The sequence below is a fragment of the Typopeltis vanoorti genome, chromosome 2 (genome assembly GCF_054136105.1).
Source record: "Typopeltis vanoorti isolate ZY-2024b chromosome 2, IOZ_Tvanoo_1.0, whole genome shotgun sequence".
Classification (NCBI taxonomy): Eukaryota; Metazoa; Arthropoda; class Arachnida; order Uropygi; family Thelyphonidae; genus Typopeltis; species Typopeltis vanoorti.
In genome coordinates, this window is record NC_143550.1 from 54,396,994 (window position 1) to 54,424,847 (window position 27,854).

A 27,854-nucleotide genomic window follows, 5' to 3' on the forward strand; every position below is an offset into this window, starting at 1 on the left:
TTATAACAGAAGCACGTGCATATAATTAAAAACAGACTACCGTAAACTTCAGTTATATATAAAATATATCTTACTAAAAAAAACTTTAAATCAAAATATTCATGCAATGGCTTATAGAGAACATCGCCGAAGTGAAGCCTTTTGGCTCTTTATTTCATTAACTTTAGTGAATAGGTTACGCACCGACCGAAAGTTCACTTACGGAAAATACATCTCTCTCACGCTTCGAGTTCCTTGGTACTGAGAGTTTTTGCTCTCTTGGGTTTCTGTCTAGTCTCTGACGAAAACCAATGAGTTTGATACAGCTGTCAGGCTAGTGAAACCTTATCAAACAATCAATAAGAGGCGAATATACGGACGCTTACTAGCGATCGTGCTTCCTATCGTTCGGCTGGGGGAACCCGTAATATGGCGGAGTGTATTCCAATAAGCTCTCTGGTCAAATTTCGCCAAAACTTTTATGGTTTCTATATTCGGCTTTAAAATAATGTTGGATTTAATATCCACTTAATTTATATAAAAAAGTACATTTTTTTTTTTTTTTTGTCGTAATAACGAGCGTATGTGCATCAATGTCAGCTATCCCGGTAAAGTAAACCGTAAGAAAATAAAATACTAATAACTGGATATTCTACTTTATTATTATGTGTTAAATGCATACGCTAATATGCCATAAGTCAATAAAAAACGATAATCAAATATAAAACATATAATCGCAACTGAAAATGCTTTATTAACATTGATGACAGGCAACTTTATCAATGATAATCAAAATTCATTACTAACTCGGTAATTTAACTGCCTAATTATATTAATTAAGTGTTGATTAAAAAAATATTTTATATTGCAATTATGCGTTTGGTATTGGTCGAATAGACTGCATATCTATCCCATCTTTCTAGTCAAGAGGAAGCTGTAGGTTCGGATTTCCCTGCACGCATGGTTGGCTGGAATGTCTTTAGAAAGTAGATATGCAAGCTATTCGACATTTCACCGTGTGAAATGGTCTCCATGTGAATTCATTACCTGGCTTACTTTTGACATGAAGTGGATCGAAAAATGTCCCATCTTGGGGACTTTTTTCGAGGATTATCTAATTCTTTTTCCACCCACGTTCCTAATTCTGATGCACTATACCAGTGATGGCGAACCTTTTTACCCAGGTGTGTCAAACATCTTTTTTTTTTTAAATATGGACGTTGTTGATGTGCCACTTGCATACATGCATTATAAATGTAACTACTTAATCATAGATGGTGACTTATACATATCATATTAGGCTATTTATTTAATAGGACATTGATATACAATCTATGAATTCCTATTATACAATTAATTTAATAAAACTAAAATTATTGAAATTAGTTTTTTCATCAGAATACCAATATTTTTCAACATCCAAGGTGTGTCACCTGAAACCCTCAAGTGTGTCAGTGCTAACACCCGTGTCATAGGTTCGCCATCACTGCACTATACGCTAAAAACTTTCGCTTTGAATAGCTAGCGTTGATCCTTAACCGACCCTTTTACTCTGTTATGCCTAAACTAAGTTAAAATTTAAATAAAGAAAAAAAAAAAATAAGCAGTTCAGTGTGTGTCAATTCAAAATAAGAATAATAATAAAAAAAAATGTTGGTTTTAAACCGTTGATGAAAACCTCAAAATATCTTTTTTAAATAAGGCATAGACCCACCTTTGACCTGCATGACAGAATTTAGCTTAACGTGCCAATCCTTCCCCGTACTTCTGATAAGTGGAAAAGTGCTCCATTCTTCACGCAGGGCTTTTTAAAAAGAGTTTTGCCAGCTCCACTTCTTCCCACAGGCGTTCGATCCGGTTAAGACAGAAGTTTTGAATACTTTCTCGAAAGTATTGTGGATTCACTAACCCAAAATCAAAGCCCCCCCCCTTCTTTTTAGATTATATAAATTGTTCCAAAGCCCACTTGTTTGCAGTCGTTCCTAGTCCAGTGATTGTGGCCTAAGTATCACTTGCAATCGTCTCTGGGCATATAAATTCGAATTACCGAGATTACCTGATCCAAGAGCGTCATTTTAGTTCAAACTAAGCGTAAATCATACTGATGTCATTGATACGCGTCCATCTTCCACACAGTACAAATAATATGTAAGTACAGAGAATCATGTACTTTCATATTATTTGTACTGTGTGTGTTTCTGCTAAGGGTTGTTTGATAACAAAGTGGAGTGACATTTTTTAAGTACAGTACATTCTTACAGATATTTATATTACTATAAGATAAGTCATTTTTTTTTAATCAAAGCACAATAGTGCTATATTTTTGATAACTGCAGTTTGCCTGTATTTGGAGGTTTTTTTTTTTTAAATCAAAACTTCCATTCATCTTTACAAACATGGAAACAAGCCGTAGCGTGTTATTTCCTATTTCGATTCAAAACAAAATCATGACAAATTTTACTTATTTTATTGTTTCGGGTGTCACCTAATCACATCCTTATTGTGGATTCACTAACGTAATTAATCTCAAAATCAAAGTCCCCTCCCTTTTTTTCGATTATATAAATTGTTTATACTTCAAAAATTGTTTATACTTCGAAATATTTAAGAAAAATTGAAACATAATTTTCGTATTTCGTATCGAGTTAAACCAACCAAAATATTGTTTTATTAAAAAATAAAAATAAATAAAAATAAAATTTAAAAAAATTCCGATGTGCACGATACTAAAAAACTAAGATAAGCGCCATTTTCTTCAACAAGCGGCTATCTACTGACTATATTCAAAAACTACGGTCTTATTTGACGTCTCACTGACTAAACCGTTTCGATTTATCAGTATCGGCAAAAGCCGATTGATACATACTTTTCGGCATCTCGTGTTGAAATTATATAGCGAAATTAACATTTATTATCAAGATATACACAACAGTAAATTAGATTTTTCGATCTTGTGAAAGCTATAAACCCTTCTCCAAAGATCAAACATTCACAAAATCCACACCTATAACGGCTTTCGAACTCGCATTCTGTTGGTTGGAGAGTGGGTACGCTATCCACTCGGCCAACCAGGCCGGCAACTGAGTACATCAAGCAAGTCATTCTTGTCAGAATGATTTTCCATTCTGATGTTATATTTGCGTCATAGATTTCTCAAATATTTTGACCTCTTTATTCTTGCAAACGTCTGTTTATTACCTGTTTTTATTTAAGCATATATTTGAATAGGATAATTATCCTATTCAAAATTCAGAAATGAGAGTCCTTTTTTTCTTCATTATTTTCGAGTGTTCCCACTTCTACACTAACTATTACTTTCAAACTCGAACAACTTGAAGTTAGAGTTGATTTATAATTTCTTTTTCCTAATGGGTGTAATCACTTTAAAAAATGTACAAACACCGGTTACAGTCCCCGGAAAACAGAATCACAAAGAAATTACCAGGTCTGTTTTATGGTATCGACAAAACTTGGGTGAATAAAACTTGACATTGTAGTCCTCTGACCGGTTACAAACTTTCCTTTCGAGTGACAACTTGGGATCGTTACGACTACCTAGAATTTTGTGTGTGTGTGTGTGTGTGTGTGTGTGTGTGTGTGTGTGTGTGTGTGTGTGTGTGTGTGTGTGTGTGTGTGTGTGTGTGTGTGTGTGTGTGTGTGTGTGTGTGTGTGTGTGTGTGTGTGTGTGTCCCTAGGGTAAGCAGCATGCCAAACTGGTCGCCAGTGCCTTAAAGAATCATAAATCTTCGAGTTCACCTTGCATTATAACATTATGATCTTGAATTCGTTCGCTGTTGTTCAAATTATTGAATTTGATTTTGATGCTCTGTAGAACGTGAAATTCCTATCAATAGAATATTGAGCTTCTTTATGTAGTGTTTTGGGAAGGACTTTGCTGCTTCCATAAAAACCAAAGGATTTTGTTACTGCACAGATAACAAATGTGGTGGTCACAATCTCAATGTATGGAGAATATCAACTATACACAGGGAAGAAAAAACTAAAAATGTCATCAAGTATTTACGTAATTATGTACGTAATTAATCTATGTATAGGTTGGAGAAAAAGGATTATATTTTCCGTTATTTTCAAAGATTAAGAGATTTCAGTTAAGACTCTGAAAAGTGCCATTTTGATGCTCATGAGAAAAATGAAAACCATCAAGAAGGAAAGTTAAGAAGAATATAAACACTTTGTATTGTACACATGTTTTTGATTTTTGCATTGCTACAAACAGGATATAAACGAAGATGTCCACAGTATGGCTTTCTATATTCGTGATGTAATATAATGGATGGAATGTCTGATAAAATTGTCCATTAAAAGTGCAATTAAAGTTGCAATTGGTAGTGAAAGAAAGAACAAATAGTGCTTTTATTGCAAACTAGTATATCAAAGAAGTAGTATATCTGTATTGTCACACCCAAGTATTAGAATCGCCTCTCCAGAGATTTTTGACTCCCGATAGCGCCATTTGTTGTATTGACGTTTCCTTTTCAGTTTTTCTTAAAACTGAATCCCATTTTATCTAATGCAATCATCAATCAAGACTGTGATCTCAGAGTCTTGATCACGGATCAGTTTTGTGAGCTGCCACACACACGCGCAATCACCAATTGTGGGTTAGCGATTCGCCTTACTAGCTTGATAGGCAAAGTTGATTGCGTCTCCACTCTTCAATCAACAGGTGATGGGTTCAAATCCCACTGAGGACATGGTTGTTTTAGGAAAACAAGGGAAGTCGATTTTTGTTGGTCGGTGTGAAACTACTATTACCCTGGTTACTGAAAGTCAGATGTGACTTGAAAAAGTACAATGTTTGGTCTTTATAGCGATAACCTTCAATAAAAATATCAAACTGTCTGCTATATTAATGAAGCAACTCTTTTCTTCATTTGAATTCTATTAGTAAAGGTAATTGCACTCTAATAATGAAGATTTTTTTATATTCCGAAATTTTATATGTTTAACCTTTTAGTTAGTACAAAAAAAAAAAAAAAAAATTCAGGGAAATTCCTATGAAATCTTGCTAACGTGATGTCAGTGATTATTGGTCTTAATTCAGGTTTAACTGTTTCTGATTTTGTAAAGAATTAACAGGCAGGAAATAAATTGATATTTGATTTATATTATTTTAATTTAATAAAAAAAAAATACTGAAATTTTTATTAGAATAAAAATGCAAATGGATAATTGATATTTTGCAAATACCTAATGGAAATATCCTCGTTTTCCCAAACACACCACGTACAGGTTTACAAATCTAAAATTAAATAACAGGCTAACGAACTTGTTCACTAGTTATACTAGTTAGTAGCATCGAACAAATACCACTTACCACACAAAAGCTATCCTTGAGCAAGTTGTAATATTTCGTAATAGACCGGCTGTCCTTTAAATGGACGCTTCATTCATGACGGTTTATGTCAACAGCATCGCCTAGCTATTAAGTAGTAAACTAAATAATATAAGATCAAAATCAATACCTTTGTGGAAGAAAATGAAATCAATCTCAAATGAAATTAATCCATTGGCGCAGCGGAGGGGTCTGCAAGGTCTGAAATACAGTGGGGAATCAGACAGAAAGCGTGACGAGGGGGGGGGGGGGGGATTTGAAGAGCAAATGACTGAAGATGTGAACAGATGTAATAAATTGTTACCATTATTATATTTGTATATTCTCTTCGTTTTCGCGACCAACAATAAATCTACAAATAAAGGAGCTACAGATCCCTTACTAAATTAAAAGCTTCATTACCTACAGCTCACTTATAATTATTTAGTACACTTCACTGTACTACTACTACAGTAAAATTTCGTGTACATTTCTATTTGAAATCCACCTAGTAAAGACTGGAAACATTCGTACATTTACCGTGGATGGTGTAAGGGTTATATAATTGGGAAAACCACCTCTACGGACAAAACACAAACATTTTCAAAGCCACTGCAGGTCTCCAATAAGTCGAGCGATTATCACATCTGGCGATGAAAAATCATCTACCACCTAAAGACTTTCACGGGCACCCAGCGGGAGTCAAACCCGTAGCATGTTAGTTGGACACAGAACATGCTAAATATATGCATCTGATATTTTCTAAATAATAAAAAAATTCTGTATTGAATTAATAACATAAAAATCCGCTATTGTTTTTGACTATATGTCTGAAAATATAGCGGCTACTCGCGAGGCCCTATATACTACATGGGAGAAGGTCCCATTTTTTTCCATTACGAAACTATAACAACTAACAGTTTAATTTTCAAGAAGTTATCAAAAGTTTTCTAAAAAAATATTATTGCAAGAATCCTTTCCCGTTAGTGGCGAAATTAATCTCAATTAAAAACACTAAAATTACAGCAGGATACCGTATTGTAGAAATAAAACGAAGATATTAAAATAGGGGATATTATGGATACATCCATATTTTATATCCGAACATAGTAAGAAAAGTAAAAAAAGTTTCGAAATTTACTAGAGTTTATGAGAAATATAACCCTGGCATCGGAGTTGTCTCCGTTTGCACTACTTAAAAGGGACAAGCTTTAACCAGGAGCTCGTAGGTTGGCAAGGCGATGATTAATACCCTCGGAGGGTAATGGATGGCAATGCTATAGCCAATGAAGTTCTAACTGAGGCTCGGCTATTGCTGTTACCCTCCTGCCATGATCAGAGCTTTAATAGCTCAATAACACCCTATCCCTATACTGTCCTCTACAGATAACGGGAAAGATGAAAAGCATTCTTGCTTCGCCCCTGTAAGCCAGTCCTTATAAGGATAAGGACAGGAGCTCGTATGTTCGCCTTTTTATTAGTACTTAAACACTTCCAAACCTTCGTTAAATTTATTTCTATATTTGGCTATAAAATATAGATGGATCCATAATATTCTCCATTTTAATAGCTTAGTTATACCAAACTGGAGCGTTTTGGCTCTATACTTTAGTACCAGCAAGATAAAATTAATGTTGATAGTAACACGGACTTGCTGAAGGAATGGCATTAACGACCTTGAGGGTAACTCTTAGAAATTCTATTACAGAAGAATTTCCTCCATTTGCTGATTTCACCAAACAGCCAAAAGAAAAGCATATTAAATACTGAACATGGTCGGCTACCTCATCTTTGTGCTTTCGCTTTCATCCTGATAGGCATAGATTTATTTTATTTTTTTATTTTCAATTGCACGAAAAGTGAAGCAATAACCTACTTTTGCTTCCAGTTCTTATTTTTTTTTATTTGGTGGGATTCTAGTGAAGCGCGACGTATTCTGCAAGGAAACTCTCGTTACAACTGTTATCCGATAAGCATGGAAGAATCCTGTAGTCATGATGCACTGTCTGGATTCTACTTCTGTTATGTTAAATTCCGTAGATTCATCGCAAAATGTCTAGTTTATTCAAAAGAAGAAGAACAACAAATATCGATTAATGTTTTACGTCATAGCGACAGAACAACTTTTACCTTTGGAATTTGAAAACTTTTGAACAGTAACAGTAGCCGAAAGCTAGCAACCTTGGGCTTGCGAGTTGCCTTAGTATTGTACTACTTAACAAATTATCTATTCCGGAATTCATATATTCACCTTTTGATTTAAAGTCACTGGCTGAAAGCTGTTTTGAACCTGTCAGATATGTGATTCTAATCAAACACATCAATAAAAATTGAAAATATGGATTACTGGAGTTTGTCGTCTTTTAATTGGCGCAATACCAAAACAACTCTAAGAGTGAAAGAATAAGAATCTTTTTAAGATGAATAAAGTAACATTCGCAATTTTATTTACATAAATTGTTCATGTTTTTGTGCTGTAAAGATCGAAATCTTATTTCTCTTTTTTTTTTTTTTTCTTTCATGATAAAAGTTGAAATCTACTGATAATAATTGCAACAACTGATGCTGTTCGCAAACAAATTAGTTTCCTCATATACTACCTCAGTATGGTACATTATCATGGCACACCGTTTTTCAAAGTACTGGTCTTAACCTAGCACCGGGTCGCGGATGGGGTCGTCATACCTTAACGAGAAACTTCCTCTTAAACGTTTGCTTACTTAGGACACTTGTCAGAGATTCTATGCATCCAGATTTCCCCCCCCCCTCCCGGTGACCATATAAAGTTCACGAGAATGTTTTATTATTATTTAAGATCATGCCAAAGCAACTACCGCAAAGAGGCCATTATATCCTGTCTGATAGTTGCGTGGGTTTCCCCACCAGTATATCTGTTTATGGAGAAAAGGCCTGAGTTTTTCTACTATTTAAAACTATGAGATGGTTTTCCTCTTTATAAGATGATCCATTTATCTTCAGTTGAACGCCCTTATAAACATTCCTGCATAAGATGTGTTTCCCGTTGCACTGGGCTTCCCGAAAACTTATAGGGGTTCCCTAGAGTTTTCGGCAAAGTCTAGTAAATACAGATATTTATAACTTATATGAGATGCAGTTTCTGAAAAAAAAAAAAAAAAAAAAAAAAAAAACTTCAGTAAATGAGGAAAATATTAATTATTAAGAAATTGTCTCATTTCTTTATTTGCAATATTATGTATCCTATGTTTTCTTGATTAAAATGTATTTGCTGTAACGGTTCATTTGTCATAATTCCTTTCCGATAATTTTTATGAAAATTTTTATGGGTTCCACAAAAAAAAAAAAAAAAAAAAAAAAAAAAGTCGGTTTTGTGATCTCAAAATGTTTTAGGAACTGCACTTCAGTGCCCTCATACAAATAATCTTCATTACAATAGTTTTTTTTTTTTTTTAATACTATTGTAATGAACATTTATATGAGGGCGCTGAAGTGCATAGTACCTCACCGGTAGTAGATTTTATTTTATAGTTTGTGAGAATTTTTTTTGGTTTAGAATTAGATTTTTAACTGTATCATGTTACACATTGATTAAAAATGTTTCGAGATTCGATTAATTTCAAGAATTTTTATTATTGTTCATAGCACTATTTTATTGTAATTTATTGTAATAAATAAATATTACAATAAAACACTCAAACAGTTATTTTACAAATTATTTGAATTAACAGTTTTTTTTTCTTTTTAGGCACAACGCCTAAATATTATTTTTAGTGCTTTTCGCTGTGTATATACAGGGTTTAATGTTTTATTTCGTTAAAGCTCAAGCAAAAAAGAACAAAAAGAAAAATAATATTTTGCTAGGAACTCATTTACGAAAAAACTTTAGTTCCGTTTGTAAAACCAAAAAGAATAATAATGTACTTTAATTATTTTCCATCAGAAAACGTTACATCTCATCAAAGAAATAAAAGGAAAAAATAATATGCGCATGGCATCTGATTATTTTTAATAATAATAATAATAATAATAATAATAATAATAATAATAATATATGAGAGTCACGGAAACATTACCTGCTGCCGAGTTTCCAGCACTCTGAGGGAGTATTCCATTTAAAGCACGATACTCATAGTAAAGTTATTACCACGTATTTCCTCATTGAGAAGAAGGTGTCCGAGCAGAGCCAAAACATCATCAGGGTGAAAGGCAGTGAACTCGGGAGAATCTGGCAAACATAGCTACAGGTGTCAAGAATAAATCGGCTGGATTGGATAATGCAATACACTTACACGGGAGGACCCACGTTTAGAAAGACGTTCGTCACCGAACACTCTTTCAGCTCATCACATTAAAAGATATTCATTGCTTCGGTACCATGACACGACCTTAATAGCTGACCCGATTACCCGCCTATCATCAGCGCTCTGCCATGGACTACCACTGGGACTGAGCTATAATAAAGAGCTTACCAGCCAGCGGAGTTTCAGGCAGCGGAACCTCAAGGTTATCCACCCTGGGGCGGTGCAACGTGTACGTATATGTTGGATCATCTTTGCTGCGGCGCCCTCTTTTCTCTCTCTCTCTCTTTCTCTCTCTCTCTCTCACTGACTTTGTTCCCACGTCTCATCCTGTCCTCAGCTTATTTGAAGTAACTCGCACAAAGACGCAGAACTGACTTCACACATCGCTGACTGGCATGTCTTCGTGCAGAAAATTGGAATGAAGTGCTACGGAAATGTTGAAGGCGATGGTCGTGTGGGTGGTGTAGTCGAGGACTTACGGAGGCAATGCTTGATAGAGAGTGGAGGAGGGAGGGGAGGGGGGAATTTTGTCCTATGAGAATAACTAAACACCACTCCGAATAACTGTACAGTTGAAAATGAACTCGCATGTTTGCCCATGTGGTATCGCTCAAGCTACGGAAGAAAAAAAAAAAAAGTCGAGATTTTCTTTTATTCTTTTTTTTATTCTGTTGTTCGTGAATTCCCATAGAACAGCGAACTAGATATCCCCTTATTTACCTATGCAGGTCAGGAGAAGGTCATTCCACTTGTAAGCTGAAAAAAAAAATCATTTTAACACTGTTCTGAAGAGTCGAGAACAATGTTAATCTCCGATAAAAAGCCAAACGGCTATTTTTTCTGACGAAGTTAATTAAATTAAGGGGATAAAAATCCCTTATTATTTTACAGTCAGTATGCGAAACTCTAAGATCGAAAACTACGATCTAAGAGTTTCATGCCGAAGAACTATCGGCGAATCCAAGCGTAAGTGAACACCTGGTAGTACAACACCAAGGCCCCCCCCCCCCCCCACCCCCCCCCCCCCCCACCCCCCCCCCCCCCCACCCCCCCCCCCCCCCACCCCCCCCCCCCCCCACCCCCCCCCCCCCCCACCCCCCCCCCCCCCCACCCCCCCCCCCCCCCACCCCCCCCCCCCCCCACCCCCCCCCCCCCCCACCCCCCCCCCCCCCCACCCCCCCCCCCCCCCACCCCCCCCCCCCCCCACCCCCCCCCCCCCCCACCCCCCCCCCCCCCCACCCCCCCCCCCCCCCACCCCCCCCCCCCCCCACCCCCCCCCCCCCCCACCCCCCCCCCCCCCCACCCCCCCCCCCCCCCACCCCCCCCCCCCCCCACCCCCCCCCCCCCCCACCCCCCCCCCCCCCCACCCCCCCCCCCCCCCACCCCCCCCCCCCCCCACCCCCCCCCCCCCCCACCCCCCCCCCCCCCCACCCCCCCCCCCCCCCACCCCCCCCCCCCCCCACCCCCCCCCCCCCCCACCCCCCCCCCCCCCCACCCACAATATTCCTCTGCCATATATCATTTGGACTTATATCACTTACACTAACCACCCGGCCTAGTTGACCGAGTGGTTAGCGTATCTGCTCTCCAGCCAAAAGGCTGCGAGTTCGAATCCCGCCATGGGCATGGATGTTTGTGATTATCTGTGAAAATACTGGTGGTGGTGGTGGTTGGCGGTAGATGGCGTTGGTGTAGTTGCGGTTCGTTGTAGTTGATAGATTGAGACGAGATGTAGAATAGGAGCTCTCTCTCGATGAGTTCTTGGACTCCCTGGAGGTGTCAACAATAATAATATCTGAAAAGTATATGTATTTCTGTATATACAGAGGACTTCGGCATTGATGCAATGGATCCGTTCCAACTCTTATTTCAGAGAATTCGCTCTATAAGGAAATATTATAATAACAACAGTAAAAAATCTGAAAATATTGTTATTAGCCTGTCGCAAACCACCAGATGGGCAAAGGCCTCTTCCAATTTTTCTCGCTGATGGGCCATCCTCATCCATTGGTTTCTTGCTGTTCTCATGATGTCATCTCTCCATCGAGTCCTCTCTTTTTCTGGATCCCTTGCTCTCTCTCTCTCTCTCTCCTCTGGAAATTGAAACTGTAGCAAGAACTGTGCGTTCATCTTCCATCCTGGATCCATGGTCAAGTGCAGTTCCAATTTAATTGTTTGCATTTGTAAAATACCATCACCATTTTTTGTGATCTGTCTAATGTCTGCATGTGCTTCTGTGCTCCTTTAATTCCCCAAATACTTCTCGTTCCATTACTCTGAGCATGTTTTGTGTTTTTGTTTCTTTTGTCAATGACCAAGTTTGGACAGTGTATATAGATTCGGATAATATAATGGAATTCATCGGCTTCCTATTAAGAGAGAGAGAGAGAGAGAGAGATTTGTAAATCACTCTTTATCCATTGGCCCGATCTCTTGTAATTATTCTATTCATTGTATTTCTAGATTTTGTCTATGTAACACTTATCCATTGTTGATACTATCAAGCGAGATAAGAAATTTTTGAGCTATTATTTACGATTTATGGTTTTGTAAAATTCATTTCAAGTCCCAACAATTTGATTGGGGGGGGGGGGGGTTCATTTGTGACATGGTTGCCGAGTCGCTAGCATATCCGCGCTGCAACCAACAGACCGGGTTCGATTCCCAACATGGATGTTTGTGATTATCTTTAAATTTATATCATTTTAATGGAATAATTACTAATTTTAAACTACATTGGAACTCACGTGAAAAGCTAAGTAGTGACTCTTTCAATAATTAAAGGGTAAGGCATTGATGGTAATTATTATTCGCATGTTCGGTTTGCAAGCGTTCCCGACAGAAGCTTTTCGGTTATCGCATTAATATAATAAGGTCTTCAGCTAATTAAAAATCTTAAAAGTTGAAAGTTGTTTTACTATAATATGTTAATCTATAGTCTTAAGTAACTATAACTTATATTTGTTCGAGAAGTCCTGAATATGGACTCAACACTACCACTCCTCTATCTATTTTACGACATTATCCTTTTTTTAAGCCAACCCTAATAAAAACACCTTCCCAATCACTGCTCTGCCACTCCCACTAATTTAATCACTTGTACATTCCACGCACATCACGAGACTGACATCATGGCACCCATATCCTGTTCACGATAGCATAGTTCAATCTAGACAATGGGCATAACCAGAGGGCGTACAAGTTGTAGCCTATCATTACCTTCATTTTAAAGAACATTTGGAAATCATACGCATATTTCAAAGCCTTTTCATTCTATCGAGAGTAAGAGAGAAATTGTTACCAATTACGCAGATAGCGATTGACGTGACGAAAAACGTTACAAACTAAATTTTTCTGATGGGAAAAATGAATAAATAAATAATGCTTCTCTTTAAAGCTCAATAAAAGATCTCGCATAAAGTTATGTAATATAAGAGATGTTTTTATAAATCCAGCCATGGCGGCTTGCAACACTTCCCCAAACCATTAAACACATCATTACGATTTTCTTTTATGGCGATTATCCCATGGTGGTGATTCTGAGTAGGTCGGTTGGTATAGACGAGTCCTTGGGTTTGGAAAGATCCGGGTTCGAATCCCGTGTACGCTGTGAGCAACCTTTGTCATGTCCTTTTAATCAAATAAAGAGTTAGCTGGTCTCATACAGCGGTCGAGGTTTTTTTCCCCCCCTTCAAAACAGGCAAACTATTCCCGTACAGGCTTCCCTTAGAGGATATAGCACAGCAGCGACCCTTAATGAGGGGACTCTAGCTGTTCTAAGGGAAGGATAGATTGAAGCAGAAGACATGAATAGTAACTGGTATTAAAATACACTAATTTTGATTAATAAATTTATTTCTAAAATTTATCTGCAATTTCAGGCGGAAATTATGTTTCGTAAACTTAGATTCTTATACATTAATATAACAGAAGTAAACTGACTTGAAGCAATCATTTCTAGGCTAACAGATAAAACTTAAGTCAGTATTTGACCAGAATGGGTGTAGGCAGATGTTTCTCTATGAGTATAAATGTTATCATAGTGTTTGACCGAAACCTGTTTTCTGTTCATACAGCTGGAACGATAATAAAACTAAAGCGCCTAGAAACAGCTATGTGCGCAATACGAGGAAATCATCACTATTTAGCTAGATATATAAAAGAGACAGGCATGCGGGAGTGAAGAAATTCTTTGTTCTAAACCCATGGTTATAATTCAAGTGGTGGAAAAAAAGAAGAAAAAAAGCATAAACTTTAACTAGTATAATACCTTTCGAACAGTGAACATTGTAGGGCGAAAAAAAGACAAAAGAAAATTCATGAATAATTTATGTTAAAAAAAAAAAGGATTAAGTTTGCCAGTACAACAAGAAACAGCAATAGACAGAACAGAGATCCATTGTTTACATATCAGTTGATATCTGTAGTCCTAATTAGTTTTTGCTTCAAAAACAGGATACACTGAACATAGCATTCTCCAAAACACCACTGAAAACACGTGAGAAGAATGATTAATATCGCCAGTTTCATTAAATATTTAAATTCAATACTTCAATAAATCAAGATTTTTGAATTCCCAAAAAATTATCGGCGGTATAAAATCTTCAATTTTCATTTTTAAAAAATGTTTTAGCTAAAAAAGATATCCGAATTTACTAAATTTAGTCTGAAGCGCTCTAATAGTCAATTATGACGTCAAGAATAAAAGGAAACAAATCGTTTGGCAACACGATATTACCGAAATATTATCTTCTGTTATCTTTAGTTCTTCACGATGATTTACTCATACCCTTAAACGACAAATACTCACCACGCCATTACACATAACGGAATATTCAGATAGGATAATAATAATGATGATGAAATGACTGTTCCTCTCACTGAACAGGCTCCATTGTTACAGTAGAGGTAATATTCCAATTGTCCAAAATAATAGTCTATATTTTCCGAGCGAGGTAAAAGGCTAGGACGTTAAAAAACATTATGTTACTTCCGTCATCCGGCAAAAAAAAACAGACAAGCCAATCCAAAAGACTGCACAATTAGAATATGTAATACAATGGTGCCTGTGTAGTTTTGTGATGAGGTTTCTAGTTCCTTAATGTTACATCTACAAGTTCAGTCACCGATTGCAGGAACTCTTTCTAGGCTTTTTTTTCTTTTTCTTTTTTTTTTTCTAGTCGATTACAGAATTGGTCAATCTCTGGCATGTACATATGTATATTGTTAATATTTTTTTCAGGTAAAAAAGATATAAATAAATATACTTGGAATGCTAGAGAGGAAATTGATATCTTTGATTTATATCTTTACTAATCATGAACTGGCTCCACATGCAAGAGAGAGACTTGTACGAGGGTAGTCGGAAAAGTTCTCGGCCTAACAATGAAAAAGCAGATTTATAATTTCAAAATTAACTAATACATTTATTTCAGCGATGCTCCAGCGCCATTATCCCGTCCCCGTAGTGGTTCTCAGTAAGACCTGCAAGATCCCCCTCTACAGCTTGATTCGAAGAAAAACGCTGACCAGCGAGGAAGAGTTTTAGTTTTGGGAAGAGATAGAAGTCAGAGGGAACCAAATCTGGGGAATAGGGTGGATGTTCCAACAATTCATAATGCAGATCCCTTAATTTTCCCATTGCCAAAACACCTTTATGGGCAGGTGCATTGTCCTGATGAAAGATAATTTTTTTTCTTCTTCAAACCGGGTCTTTTCTCTCGAATTTTTTCGTCCTCTGGTTAAAAGATCAGAACAATATTCCCCGGTTATTGTTTTACCATTTTCAATATAATTAAGAAACAAAATGCCTTTAGCATTCCAAAACACCGATGTCATGACCTTTCCTGCTGATGGAACCGACTTTGTCTTCTTTGACGCTGAACAACCAGCTTCTGTCCACTGTTTTGACTGCTGTTTGGATTCTGGTATGTAATAGTGAATCCAAGTCTCATCCATAGTAATAAATCGACGCAAAAATTCAGTTTTATTCTTGTTAAAACGCTCCAAGCACTGTTCAGAGCTTTCATGCGAGTGCGTTTTTGATCTGCTGTGAGCAAGCGCGCACCCACCTTGCGCAACTTTTTTCATTTGCAATTCTTCATGCAAAATATATCCTACATGTCCTTTTGAAATGCCTATAGCCTCAGCAATTTCACGCACTTTGACTCCCCAATCATCCAATACCATACCGTGCACTTGATCAATGATTTCTAGTGTTGTTACATTTTTTGGACATCCTTCAAGTGGATCATCTTCAAGGCTGGTACGACTACGTTTAAACTCGGCAGCCTATTTCTTAATTGTCGAAAATGGAGAAGAATGCCCATAAACTTTTATGAACTTCGAATGGATTTCTTTTGGCGTTAAATCTTCTTTAAAAAAGAATTTTATAACCCCATGATATCAATTTTATCAATTTCAAGGGATATAGACAGCACTATTGCTTCAGACAGCTGTATAAAATAAGCTTAATAGAATGGCTTGCGATTTCACATGGATGCTTATGACAGATGTACCAACTTAGAAAAAAAAAATCGTGCCGATAGTGTTGCCATCTATGGTCGAGGCCGAGAACCTTTCAGGCCACCCCTCGTAGACAGAAGAAATGAAATTTTTCAGATAGTTACTTAGTAGTCTCAAGTATATCTCTTGCAAAAAAGAAAGCATTATAATATTATGTCAATCAGTTAACAAGTTATACATATAAATGGACGTATAGAAGGAAATAAAACAGAATGGAACACTTTAATACCGGCCATTAAGAAGGCGGCCTGTGAAGTACTTGGCAAGAAAAGCATTTTAAAAAATGAATAAACAATTGGAACAAAGATACAGAATATGATATATAAAGTAAATAATAATAATAAATAAATAAATAATATAATAGCATGCAAGCAGTGGCTTTCAAAATAAAAAAAAGAAAAAACAGAAAAATAGAGAAAAAATGAGATACCACCACACGAAAGGAAACTCAAAAAGATTCATAAAATAGATTTATAATTAATAAAATATAAGAAGGTGCACATAGTAGACAAGAAATATCTTCTAAGACATTAAATAATGATGAGGAGTTATAGCACAAATCAAAATAATACAACAGAAACAATAAATAGAGAAATTATAATTGATGATATGAACCAATTTGTTAACAGAAAATAATAGTGAAGAAATCAGTGTAGGTGTATATATATATATACTGTATATTGGTATCTCTCGGGTTCTACTAATTAAATTTCTGTAATGATGTCATATAGCTCAGTAAATCCGTTGCATCAAATATGCAAGGTGATCAAAATTAAAGTATCCCTGTTTAAGGCCTTGTCGAACGCCACCCAGTGATCCAAATGCTGTGAAACTTTGCAGGAATACATGGTGCATCAGGCGGAAGTGATATCTGAGGGAACGAGGGAAGTTGTTCGGAAATTAACCACCAGGGTGAAAATCGACAAAGCATAAATTAACATTTTTATTCACTTCTATTATGCATTCACAGGCTGTACTGTTCAATGTTCTGCCCTTCCCAGTATGCCACAAACTGCATCCTTTGCACAGTGTGTTCAACGGCAGAACGCAGCTCGTGGCGACTAATGTTGTGCACATGCTGTCTTTCTTCGATAGCAAGTTATCAGGGTGATCCCGATAAACCCTGTCTTTGAGACAGAGCCAGAAGTCACCGAGGGTCAGATCAGGTGAACGAGACGGCCATGCAGTGGGAAACGCGCGGTGGATCACTTTGGCTTCCGTGAAATGTTCTGGGATCCATACAGGAGGCCTTCGAGCCTCCTGTGTGGATCGACTGATGTGGGGAGAGGACCCATCCTGCATGAAAATGACTGACTCCATACACAAGCATGCTGTAGCTGTGGCACAACAAAACTGTTTATCATATGGCGATACCTCTCCGCAGTAACTGAGCAGATAACAGGACCTGACCAACGAATGGACTCAAAGAAAAATGTTAAAGTGACAAACAAAGCTGTAAACCCGCAACAGATAGTAACTTTGGGCAAAGGAATCTGTTGGATTGCATGCGGCTTTTGAGTAGCCCATACCTAGCAGCTGTGGGTATTCACAGATCCCATCTCCCCACAAAAGCATCCGCAGCCACGTAGCGTCCAACTCCGCTCGAGCAAGGAAATGTTAAAGAGAATGTCAGTCGACTTGCAAAGTCTTGCGGGAGCAAATCCTGTGTCAAAGTTATCTTGAATGGGTAGAAATGCAGAATCTTCCATAGAATTTTCCCTCAAAAACGCTTGCAACCCCTGAAGAGGCCGCAAGCGTGAATAAAAATGTTAATTTATGCTTGTGTCGATTTTCACCCTAGTGGTTAATTTCGGAACAACCCCCCCCCATCCCTCAAATATCGCTTCCGCCTGATACACCATGAATTCCAGCAAAGTTTCACAGCGCACGCACACACACACACGCATTGGCCACTGAATTAGAAACTTTTATTCAATACTGTGTTTCCGTATAGGCATGCGACTGCCAACAATACCGATCCTCTTCAATTCCATGCGCATAGTTCGGAGATATGGTCAGAAAGAGCCTTCATTAAATGCTTAACTTAGGAAGTTGTTTGTCCGTAGAAGCCTTCTCAGATGACGGCGATCGACTATTTCAAGACCACAGTCACGCTTCTTATAGAAGCAATGCTGACGATTACTGACTAGCAGCATTCTTAAATATTGCCTGGAACACGTGGTGACACACGTGACCAAGTATTTTGCATATATGCAGGGCGAGTGACGTTTACACACATCGGCATAGAAGTTTCTAATTCAGTGGCCAGTATGTGTTATTCTGCTTGGAAAGAAGTCAACAGACACTATAGTGTGAGGAACAAACAGCCATGGCATCCACCTTAATGAGATGTAGGCCCCCCTTCAGTTGTGATTACTGCAGCAATCCTACGCGACATACTTTCTACAAACGTACGAGCGATAAATGGCAATTTTGGATCATTCTTCCTGTAGGCATGTAATGAGGGTTCTGGACCTCACCCGAAGCCCCAGTTCATACCACAATGTTCAATGGGGTTGAGATCATGGCTCTGTGGGGGCTAATCAAGTGTGGTGATATTCATGTCTGCAAACCACGCAGTTACAACTGTAGCCTTATGGTACGGTGCATTGTCTTGCTGAAAGAGATAATGATCAGTTTCGTAGAAAAGCTACAAAGTAGAAAGCATTGAATTGTCCAGAATGTTCAGATATACTTCTCGGAGTTCGATGTTCGTGTCACCACAAACAGAGATCCGAGGCCAAACCAAGAAAAATAGAGCTATATCACGACATCGCCATCTTCGAATTTCATAGTCGGGGTTTTGTACTTTGGTAAGAGACATTCATTGGAAATAAGCCACATCCATCAGGTAGATGGTTTAGCGCGATTCGTTTCTCCATAATACAGATTTCGAAGCTTCCACTTCCTACTGTACATGATGCTGCATGTTAGTTCAGATATGGAAATTTTGCGATCCTACCATGGATGTAAGCATCGGTTTTTTTTTTTGTAGATTTGTGTTCCACTCGATTCCCAGAACTGCACATTCAACGTGCCCGCCGACGAATGGCGGTTTTTACATATTATCCTTCATAGGACCCTACAGTCACGTTTGGCGAGTGTAGTAGATCCGCTGTGGGTAGTACTTGCAGTTGAGCCCCTGCTGCGCTTCCATCTTAGTATGGTATCACTGATTTATTGACCTGGGATGGCCTGATTTGTTAACAATTTACTACTTGCACTGACTTGGAAACATCACATTCTAATTTTAGCTGGCTGCAAACATGCGACTAGTTACACGGCATGATGCACTTTGCCCATGGGGGGGGGGGGGGTAGTCCATCTGTGCTGAGTCGAAACACACCCTGAAGTTCGTGTTTTGATTGAAGACAGATGCTGAGAAAAAATCGCCTATCCTCTGTTGAAACATTCGCTACCAAGTTCCCAAATGCCCCTGAAAGGAGCCAAATAACATGGTTCTCCATGCCCATGCAGCTACATGCAAATGTAACATCAGCAAGGGAAACGCCAAGCACTGGGTGGAAAGCAATAAATCTTGCAGCCATTGGACTCTGGAAACGCATTCTCTAGTGATGAACAGGGGCGTATTCATGGGTGTGCGAACTGTGCAGTGGCACAGGGACCCAAATTCATCGTAAATTTTTTTTTTTTGTTATACAAAAAAATATATACATTATTTGCTGCCTCAACTTCACATTGGGACATATTAAAGAAATCTGTTAAACAAAAGATGGGAATGTAGAATAGAATCAGTCAGAGCTGTAAGTTTTCAAATTCCAAAATTTTTAAATGCACTAAAAGAATTATGTAAAACTGCATCAGATAATACTATCAAAGTAGAAGTGGTTTCAATATATGAACAAATAGATTCATTTGAGTTTATACTAAGCCTTGTAATTTGGTATGAGCTTTTGTCAAAAGTTAATTTAGCAAGTATTACAAATAAATTACAAATGCAAAAATTCCCATAGACGTAGCAACTAAGCATATTAAAGAGTTAGTGCAGTACTTTGAAGAGCAGAGAATATCAGGAATTGATAACTGTTTTGAGATTGCTAAAGAACTGTCAAATCTATTAGAAATTAAATTTAAAGAAAGTTGAGTACGTCGAAGAAAAATATTTTTTGATTATGAAACGCCTGATGACTCACAAGAAAGATAATTTAGGATGAATTTCTTTTTTGTAATTTTAGATACACTCTACAATCTGTCAAAAAAAAAAAAAAAGAGATTAGAATTGTATGAAATTAATAAGAAAAATGACAGAAAATGAATTAAAATTTTGCTGCAAATAGCTGTATCAAAAATTAAATAAAGATATTGATGAATCTGAATTTTACAATGAATTATTTTTAGAAATATTGTTCCAGAAGATGCACCCAATAATATTTTAAAATTCATAATTGCAAAAAATTTGTTGGATATTTATCCAAATATTACAACATTTAAAATATTATTGACCAGTCCAGTTACGGTCACATCAGCAGAAAGGTCATTTTCCAAATTAAAATTACTAAAAACCTATTTATGATCTTCAATGTCTCAAGAATGTTTGTTGTCCCTGGCAATAACATCTATAGAACATGAAATTGCAAAAAATTTGAATTTTGATAGCATAATAAATGATTTTATTGATAAGCACATTAGATTCAATAAAATTTAATATATTAAGATTTCTTTTAAATTTTATTGCCGGCCTGGTTGGCCAAGTGGTTAACGTATCCACTCTCCAGCCAAAAGGCTGCGGGTTCAAATCCCGCCGTGGGCATGGATGTTCATCTGTGAAGTACTAGTGGTGGTGGTCGGCAGTAGATGGCGATGGCGTAGATGATGAAGGTAGTTGCGGTTGGTGGAGTGGTGTGAAACGGAGAGTTATAGAGTAGGTGTCCTCCCTCGATGAGTCTTTGGACTCCCTGGAGGTATTCTGTAATAATAATAAGTTCGCACACCCATGAATACGGCCTTGTGTATGGGACTGATATATAAAAATGAATTAGAAGCGTTCAATGCATCATTGAACACTTTGTATTAATTTTAGTAAAAAGGTAGCATCTGCTCTACTCCTTTAGAAGCACTAGTTCCTTAATGAAGAGACTGTTTTGAACACATCCTAATTCTACATTCTAGTTCATTCACAGTTGTTCTTTTAAACTGAGTTGGTGGATTAAGTAGCAGTGACGAGTTGTGTGCAGTAGCATAAAATGCCTCCCTCGATGAGTCCTTAGAGGTGTCAAGTGATGTTAATAATAATAAAATTCTATTCTCTTCAGCTAAGCCTACAAGGCCAGTGGTGAATTATGTCTTCATTTTTGTGTGTATTCATCCTTCTGACCAATTTACCTGTTCTATGGAATGAAAAATCCTGCCATTTCTGCATAGCATTGCCTTGAGAAGGTGTGTTGCTGTGTTGGAAGGAATAAAGCAGTACCATAAAATTACCATAATATAGGTCATGTATAATTGATCAAAACATCAGTACACATATATGTGATCACACCAACTACAACTAGCAGACAATCCATATTATGAGACAATCCCACATTATTACACTATTGTCCAGCTTTATCATTGAGACAAGCTCAAGTAAGAAGCATTCTCCAGACTCCATAATTAAAATCAATTAATTAAAAACTGGTATGTCCAAAAATATCAAGTATATCAATTAATGTATTATGGTACTTAAATTCTCTCTCATTCAGAAATGTATAAGAATGAAAAATCTAAAAAATTCTAGCAATGCTATTTTGTGGCATAGTAACAGAGTATACAGGTTAAGATTAAGTCCAAGATTGACAAATTTAAAAGTAGACATGTTCAAAAGGAAAATATATATAAACAGAATAGGCCAAGAACCAATCCCAGAAATTATAGTACTAATTAAAATGTATTACTAACATCAAAAAATAATTAGAAATGGGCAAAACCTTAAACCTTAAATGATCAGATATGAACAGAGGGTGAGAGAAAGAGAGAGCATTGATTTTTGAACAATGTGAAACTTTAAAAAAAAATATTAATCAGCCAAGAAAATTATATAAAAAAACTTATCTTTATTGAACTGAGTAAACTTTCCAGTGAATAAAACAACTTGTATATTAACTATAAATTTCTGCGCAATAACAAAATCATTTACTACATATTCTCATGTTGAGAAGAATTTCTACATAAAATGTTTACAAATTTATCCATGCTTTGTTTCAGTATTTTTATACACAGGTATTTAAAAAAAATTTACAAGCCTGTATGTCTATACTGGTCATTGACGTGACAGATAAATAGACCAAAATCCAGGTGGAAAATGCTGGTCAACATCTCCCCTGATGAATTTTCTTCTTCATGATCGACTTTATCACAAATAAAATAAAAGTTACAAGAATGACAAATTCAGTCAGAATCTGCTTCAACTTTTTGATGTTTGGAAGGTGGTTCCTGCTCTAATGAGTCATCTGCTGGTCTTTTTGTATTGGCTGTGTAAAAAAAAAAAAGGTTAATTTCAAATGACAAATATAATTTTTTTAAGAAATTTGTGACTACACAGACTGTTTCTTTTGTGATTCCCAATTAATAAATATTAACAAGTTACCAATTACTTTGTATCAATAAGATTTAATAAACCTACATCAAGTGTAGGTTTATTAAATGAGGCTGAACAAATAAACCAGAGATATATGTAAATTACAAATGAAAGAAAAATACCAATTTAGCCAGGGGAAAAAATCCAAACATAGGTTATTAAATGTATAATTGATTTTCACAACAGGATAAAAAAAAAAAAAAAAAGTTATAACAAAATCACACACTAGAACAACTACCGAAAAATGCACAAGAAAGTTGCTTAGATATATACCTATTTTAAAAGTAATTCATCATTACAAGCTATCTGGTAAAACACTATTCCTCTGTCCAAACATCTATGGTGAGAAATGATTGTATTATTGTTGACTGACATCTAGTATCAAATAGTCATTAAAAGATAAACTACATAATTCACAGATAATTAGGCATCACTGAACAGTTTAGAATTGCATTTACTTACACATACATACGAGGTGTGCTATTAAATAATGAGACTGGCTGCAAAAATGTGGTTTATTATTACAATTGTACAACTTAATTGTTATCTCCTTCAACATACTCCCCCTCCTCTATCTATACATCATTGCATATGAATTTTCCATTGTTAGAAATAGTGCTACAAGTCATCAGGTGTTATCTGTTTCAGTAGTGCTGCCTTTTTCTCCTTTACCTCATCCACTAACTGAAAATAGGTGCCCTTCAATGCAGATTTCAACTTTGAAAAAACATAAAAGTTGCATGGAGCTAAGTCCGGCGAGTAAGGTGGATGGTCCAACACTGGGATCTTCTTATCAGCCAGATACTGCTTTACAGACAGTGCACTGTCTGTAAACTGGAACAGTGAATTGGAGAGCGTTGTCCTGATGGAGAATCCAAACGTTCTTCCACAGATCGAGTCTCTTCTTCCTCACTCGTTCTCTCAACTTGGCCAGAACCTCAAGGTAATAATGTTGGTTAACTATCTGACCCTCTGGTAGCCATTACCATGCAATAAAAAAAAAAAAAAAAAAACTATCAGTACTGCCTCCAGTTTTGACTTGCTCATTCTTGCTTTTTTCATTCTTGGTGAAGTGGGAGTTTTCCAGTGCATCAATTGTCTCTGTTTCTGGATTGTACTGAAATATCTACGTCTCATTACATGATGATCTTCTCCTGCCAGTCCAGCTCTGCTGTCAGTCATTCCATGATGTCAGTGCAAATTTGTTTCCAGGCGTCTTTCTACATCTGGAAACACAAGTTTTTGGGAACCATTTTGGTGAAGAATTTGTTCATGTTCAATTGCTCATGCAAAATTTGTCGTACAGTCTCCTTATCAATGTGCACCATGTCTGGTGATCTTAACCGGCAATCGTTGCAGACATCATCATCATCAAGTCTTTCCATGCCTACTGACACATAAGGCTGCAATGCTGGTTTTCCATCTGCCTCTGCCCAACTCGCCCATCTTGCCTCCTTCATTTTGGATTCCATCATTCTTCTCCAAGTTAATTTTGGACGACCTCTAGAGCGTCTTCCTTTTAGAGCCCAACTCAGTGCTACTTGAGGAATTCTGTTTATCCCCATGCAAAGAACATGTCCGGAATCCGGAAGGTGGAATCATTTCCACCTCCTTAGGCAAATTGCTTCATCTATAGACTTGGAGAAGGTTTAAAAGTTCCTCGTTAGTAACTGCATTTGTCCAGAAGATTTTTAAAATTCTTCTTAAACACTTGTTTTGGAAATGTGCCTTGGTAAGTTTCCAAGTTTCAGAGCCATGTAGCAGTATTGCTCGCACAATAGATTTACAGACATTAATTTTCACTTTAACTGTAATATTTGATGCTTTCCATAATTTGTTTAATGACCTGAAACAATTTTGTGCTTTAGCAATTCTTTGTAAAACGTCTTCGTCAGTGCCACCTTGTTTATTTATTACCGATCCAAGGTATGTAAAAGTATTAACATCTTCAATTGTTTAATTTTTAACTTAATTTCTGAGTAAAGCACTGAGTTGGAGCCCAACTCAGTGCTACTTGAGGAATTCTGTTTATCCCCATGCAAAGAACATGTCCGGAATCCGGAAGGTGGAATCATTTCCACCTCCTTAGGCAAATTGCTTCATCTATAGACTTGGAGAAGGTTTAAAAGTTCCTCGTTAGTAACTGCATTTGTCCAGAAGATTTTTAAAATTCTTCTTAAACACTTGTTTTGGAAATGTGCCTTGGTAAGTTTCCAAGTTTCAGAGCCATGTAGCAGTATTGCTCGCACAATAGATTTACAGACATTAATTTTCACTTTAACTGTAATATTTGATGCTTTCCATAATTTGTTTAATGACCTGAAACAATTTTGTGCTTTAGCAATTCTTTGTAAAACGTCTTCGTCAGTGCCACCTTGTTTATTTATTACCGATCCAAGGTATGTAAAAGTATTAACATCTTCAATTGTTTAATTTTTAACTTAATTTCTTTATTTGATTTTTCATTTATTCGCATGACCTTGGCTTTCTTCTTTATATTATTCTGCGCAGCAAGCAAAGACATCAGTTTTTAGCTATAAGTCATTTAACTTGCAGGACAGGAGCACTATGTCATCAGTAAAATCAAGGTCTTCCAGTGTGGATGTAAAGTCCCAACATATTCCTCTCTTTTGATGATTAATTGAGTTTTTCATAATCCAATCAATTAAAATTATAAATAATAGACCAGATAACACACAACCTGTCTAACTCCAGTTTCAATGATAAAGAAGTCTAAGTTTTCCATCTCCTTCCATGCAAGACTTGCTGCCATCATACATATTCTTAATAATGTTGATAAATTTATAAGGTATTCCGTAGTCTTCTAATATTTTCCAAAGTTTCTCTCTATTTAGTCGAATGCTTTACTGAGATCGATGAAGTTTAGGTAAAGTGGGGCTTAAAATTCTATACATTGTTTGATTATATTTCTAAGAGTGAATATTTGTTGAATGGTTCTGCAACCAGTTCGAAAACCTGCCTGTTCTTCACTTAGTACATTTTCAATTTCCTTTTTTAATCTATTAATTAAAATTTTGGGGGAATTGACAGCAAACTTATTCCTCTCCAATTTTCACACTTAGTCAGATCTCCTTTTTTTTAGGAATTTTTATAATTATTGCTTTTTTCCATTGTTCAGGAATTTTCTCTGTCTTCCATATTTCGTTGTATAACCTTTGTAATTTGGCAGTAGTTGTGTTAAGATCAGCTTTTAACATTTCGGCATTGGTATTATCATTTCTACATGCTTTGTTAGATTTTAGTGCCTTCAGGGCATCTTTGACTTCACTCAACGAAATCTCATCTTCGGAAATGTTCAACGTGGGTGTTACATGTTTTTTTGTTACCACTGATTTGTTTTATAATCTGATAAAGTTGTCTAATTTGTCCATTTTCTGCAGCATGTTGTGCTTCTTTTGCTAATTCATCAATATATTTTCTCTTGTCGGCTCTTGCAGCTCTCTTTGCGCTTTTATTTAGTTCATTAATGATTTAATCTTTTTTCTCTCTTCAATGATCTTCCAAGTTTCTGCAGTTAACCATTCTTTATTTTTCTTCGTTTACCAATTACATCTTCAGCAACTTCATTATATGTATTCCTGAAGTTTTTCCAATATTCTTCTACTTTGTTGTTTTCTACTGTTACATCTTGATTTTCCTCTATTTTGAATTTAATATATTGAATCTGTTCTTTATCTCCAAAGCAAACTTTTCTCTTGTTTCTTTAATTTTTCAATATCAAATGCAGTTCTTAAACTTCTTTTCTTTCTTAATACACCTTGAAGTTTTAATTTCAACTTTGTCACCAACAAGAAGTGGTCAGAACCAACATCTGCGCTACGTTCGACTCTCACATCAAGCATGGATCTTACGAATTTATCATTAATAGCAACATGATCAATTTTGTTTCTTGTGCTACCATCTGGTGCGATCCAAGTCAATTTATGTATTTCTTTATGCTTGAATTTAATTCCTCCAATGACAAAGTTGTTCATTTTACAAAAAGATACAAACATCATGCCATTTTCATTTTGGTCTCCACAAGCCTCAAAACCTAAGGATTTTTCTTCTACATATGACCTTTTACCCACTTTTGCATTAAGATCGCCAATGAGTATTATCATATCGTGTTTTGGAATAGAATTTATTACTTTTTGGAGTTGTTCATAAAAACATTATTTTATTTCTTCATCTGCATCATTAGTAGGTGCATAAACCTGCACAACAGAAAGTTTGATAAATTTGGAATAAAACCTGGCTTTTATAATTCTCTCGTTTACTGGTTCCTATTCCATCAGACGTTTGGTTACTTTCGGGTTCAATATTAGCATAACTCCTTTTTCATGCTTCTCCTCTGATCCAGAGTACAATATTCTCTAGTTGTCTTTAGTTATAAGTCTACCAAAACCAGTCCATTTGAGTTCACTGATGCCTAAAATATCTAACTTGTAATTGTCCATTTCATTTATTACCTGCCTAGTTTTTTCTACCTGGTACAGTGTTCTAACGTTCCATGATCCAATCTTCAAAATTTTTTGTGGCTTCATAAGTGAATCTTTCAACAACAAGGGTTCCAAAAGGCTTTCCCCTCAGTGTGTCATATATACATCATCCACATCAGACCAGGCTAGATAAGTCTTCTGGGGTCTCGCAAGTCACGTCTGTTACCAGGAGCATTTGTTCATCCAGATTTGCAGCTTCTGTAATCAGATAATTTTTACAGGGAGGGAATGATTAGCCCTTTGCCCAACCCCCGAAGGGGACCCAGCTATACCCCTGCGGACTGGGTCTCCATTTATTGCCTCTTACAATACGCAGGGGTGCGGTTGGGGTATTCTACTACCCAACCGCACTCTACTTAACCGGCAATCGTTGCGGACAATTTCATTAATTTTCACAATGTTTTGTTTGGTTGCTGCATTGATAGGGTGACCCAGTTATTCGTCATCTTCAAAGTTTTCTTGACCTTCAGAAAAGCGTTTGTGCCATTCAAACATTCGTGCATGTGACATTACATTATCATTGTACACCTCCTGCAACAGTTTCAAACACTCAATTGGTGATTTCTTCAATTTCACAAGGAATCTGAGATTAACACGCTGCTCGAGTTTAACGTTAGTCATTATTCTGGCAAAGCAACTTCACATGTGTTTATTTT

General features: G+C 36.7%; 2 protein-coding genes across 3 annotated transcripts in view; both read right to left on the reverse strand.

Moving 5' to 3' along the window:
- The window catches only part of CalpC (calpain C), a 73,164-nt gene extending 63,563 nt beyond the window's left edge, over positions 1–9,601 (reverse strand). The window contains exon 1 of the mRNA XM_090405055.1: positions 9,367–9,601. The gene's annotated coding sequence lies outside the window, so the exon portion shown is untranslated. The remainder of the gene's footprint in view (positions 1–9,366) is intronic.
- Positions 9,602–22,158: 12,557 nt separating this feature from the next.
- Positions 22,159–27,854, reverse strand: part of La (La autoantigen-like) — a 107,852-nt gene continuing 102,156 nt past the window's right edge. For both annotated transcript variants that reach the window (XM_090405068.1, XM_090405075.1), the window contains one exon: positions 22,159–22,589. In XM_090405068.1, coding sequence (XP_090261194.1) covers positions 22,507–22,589 — 83 coding nt within the window. In that variant the 3' untranslated portion in view covers positions 22,159–22,506. The remainder of the gene's footprint in view (positions 22,590–27,854) is intronic.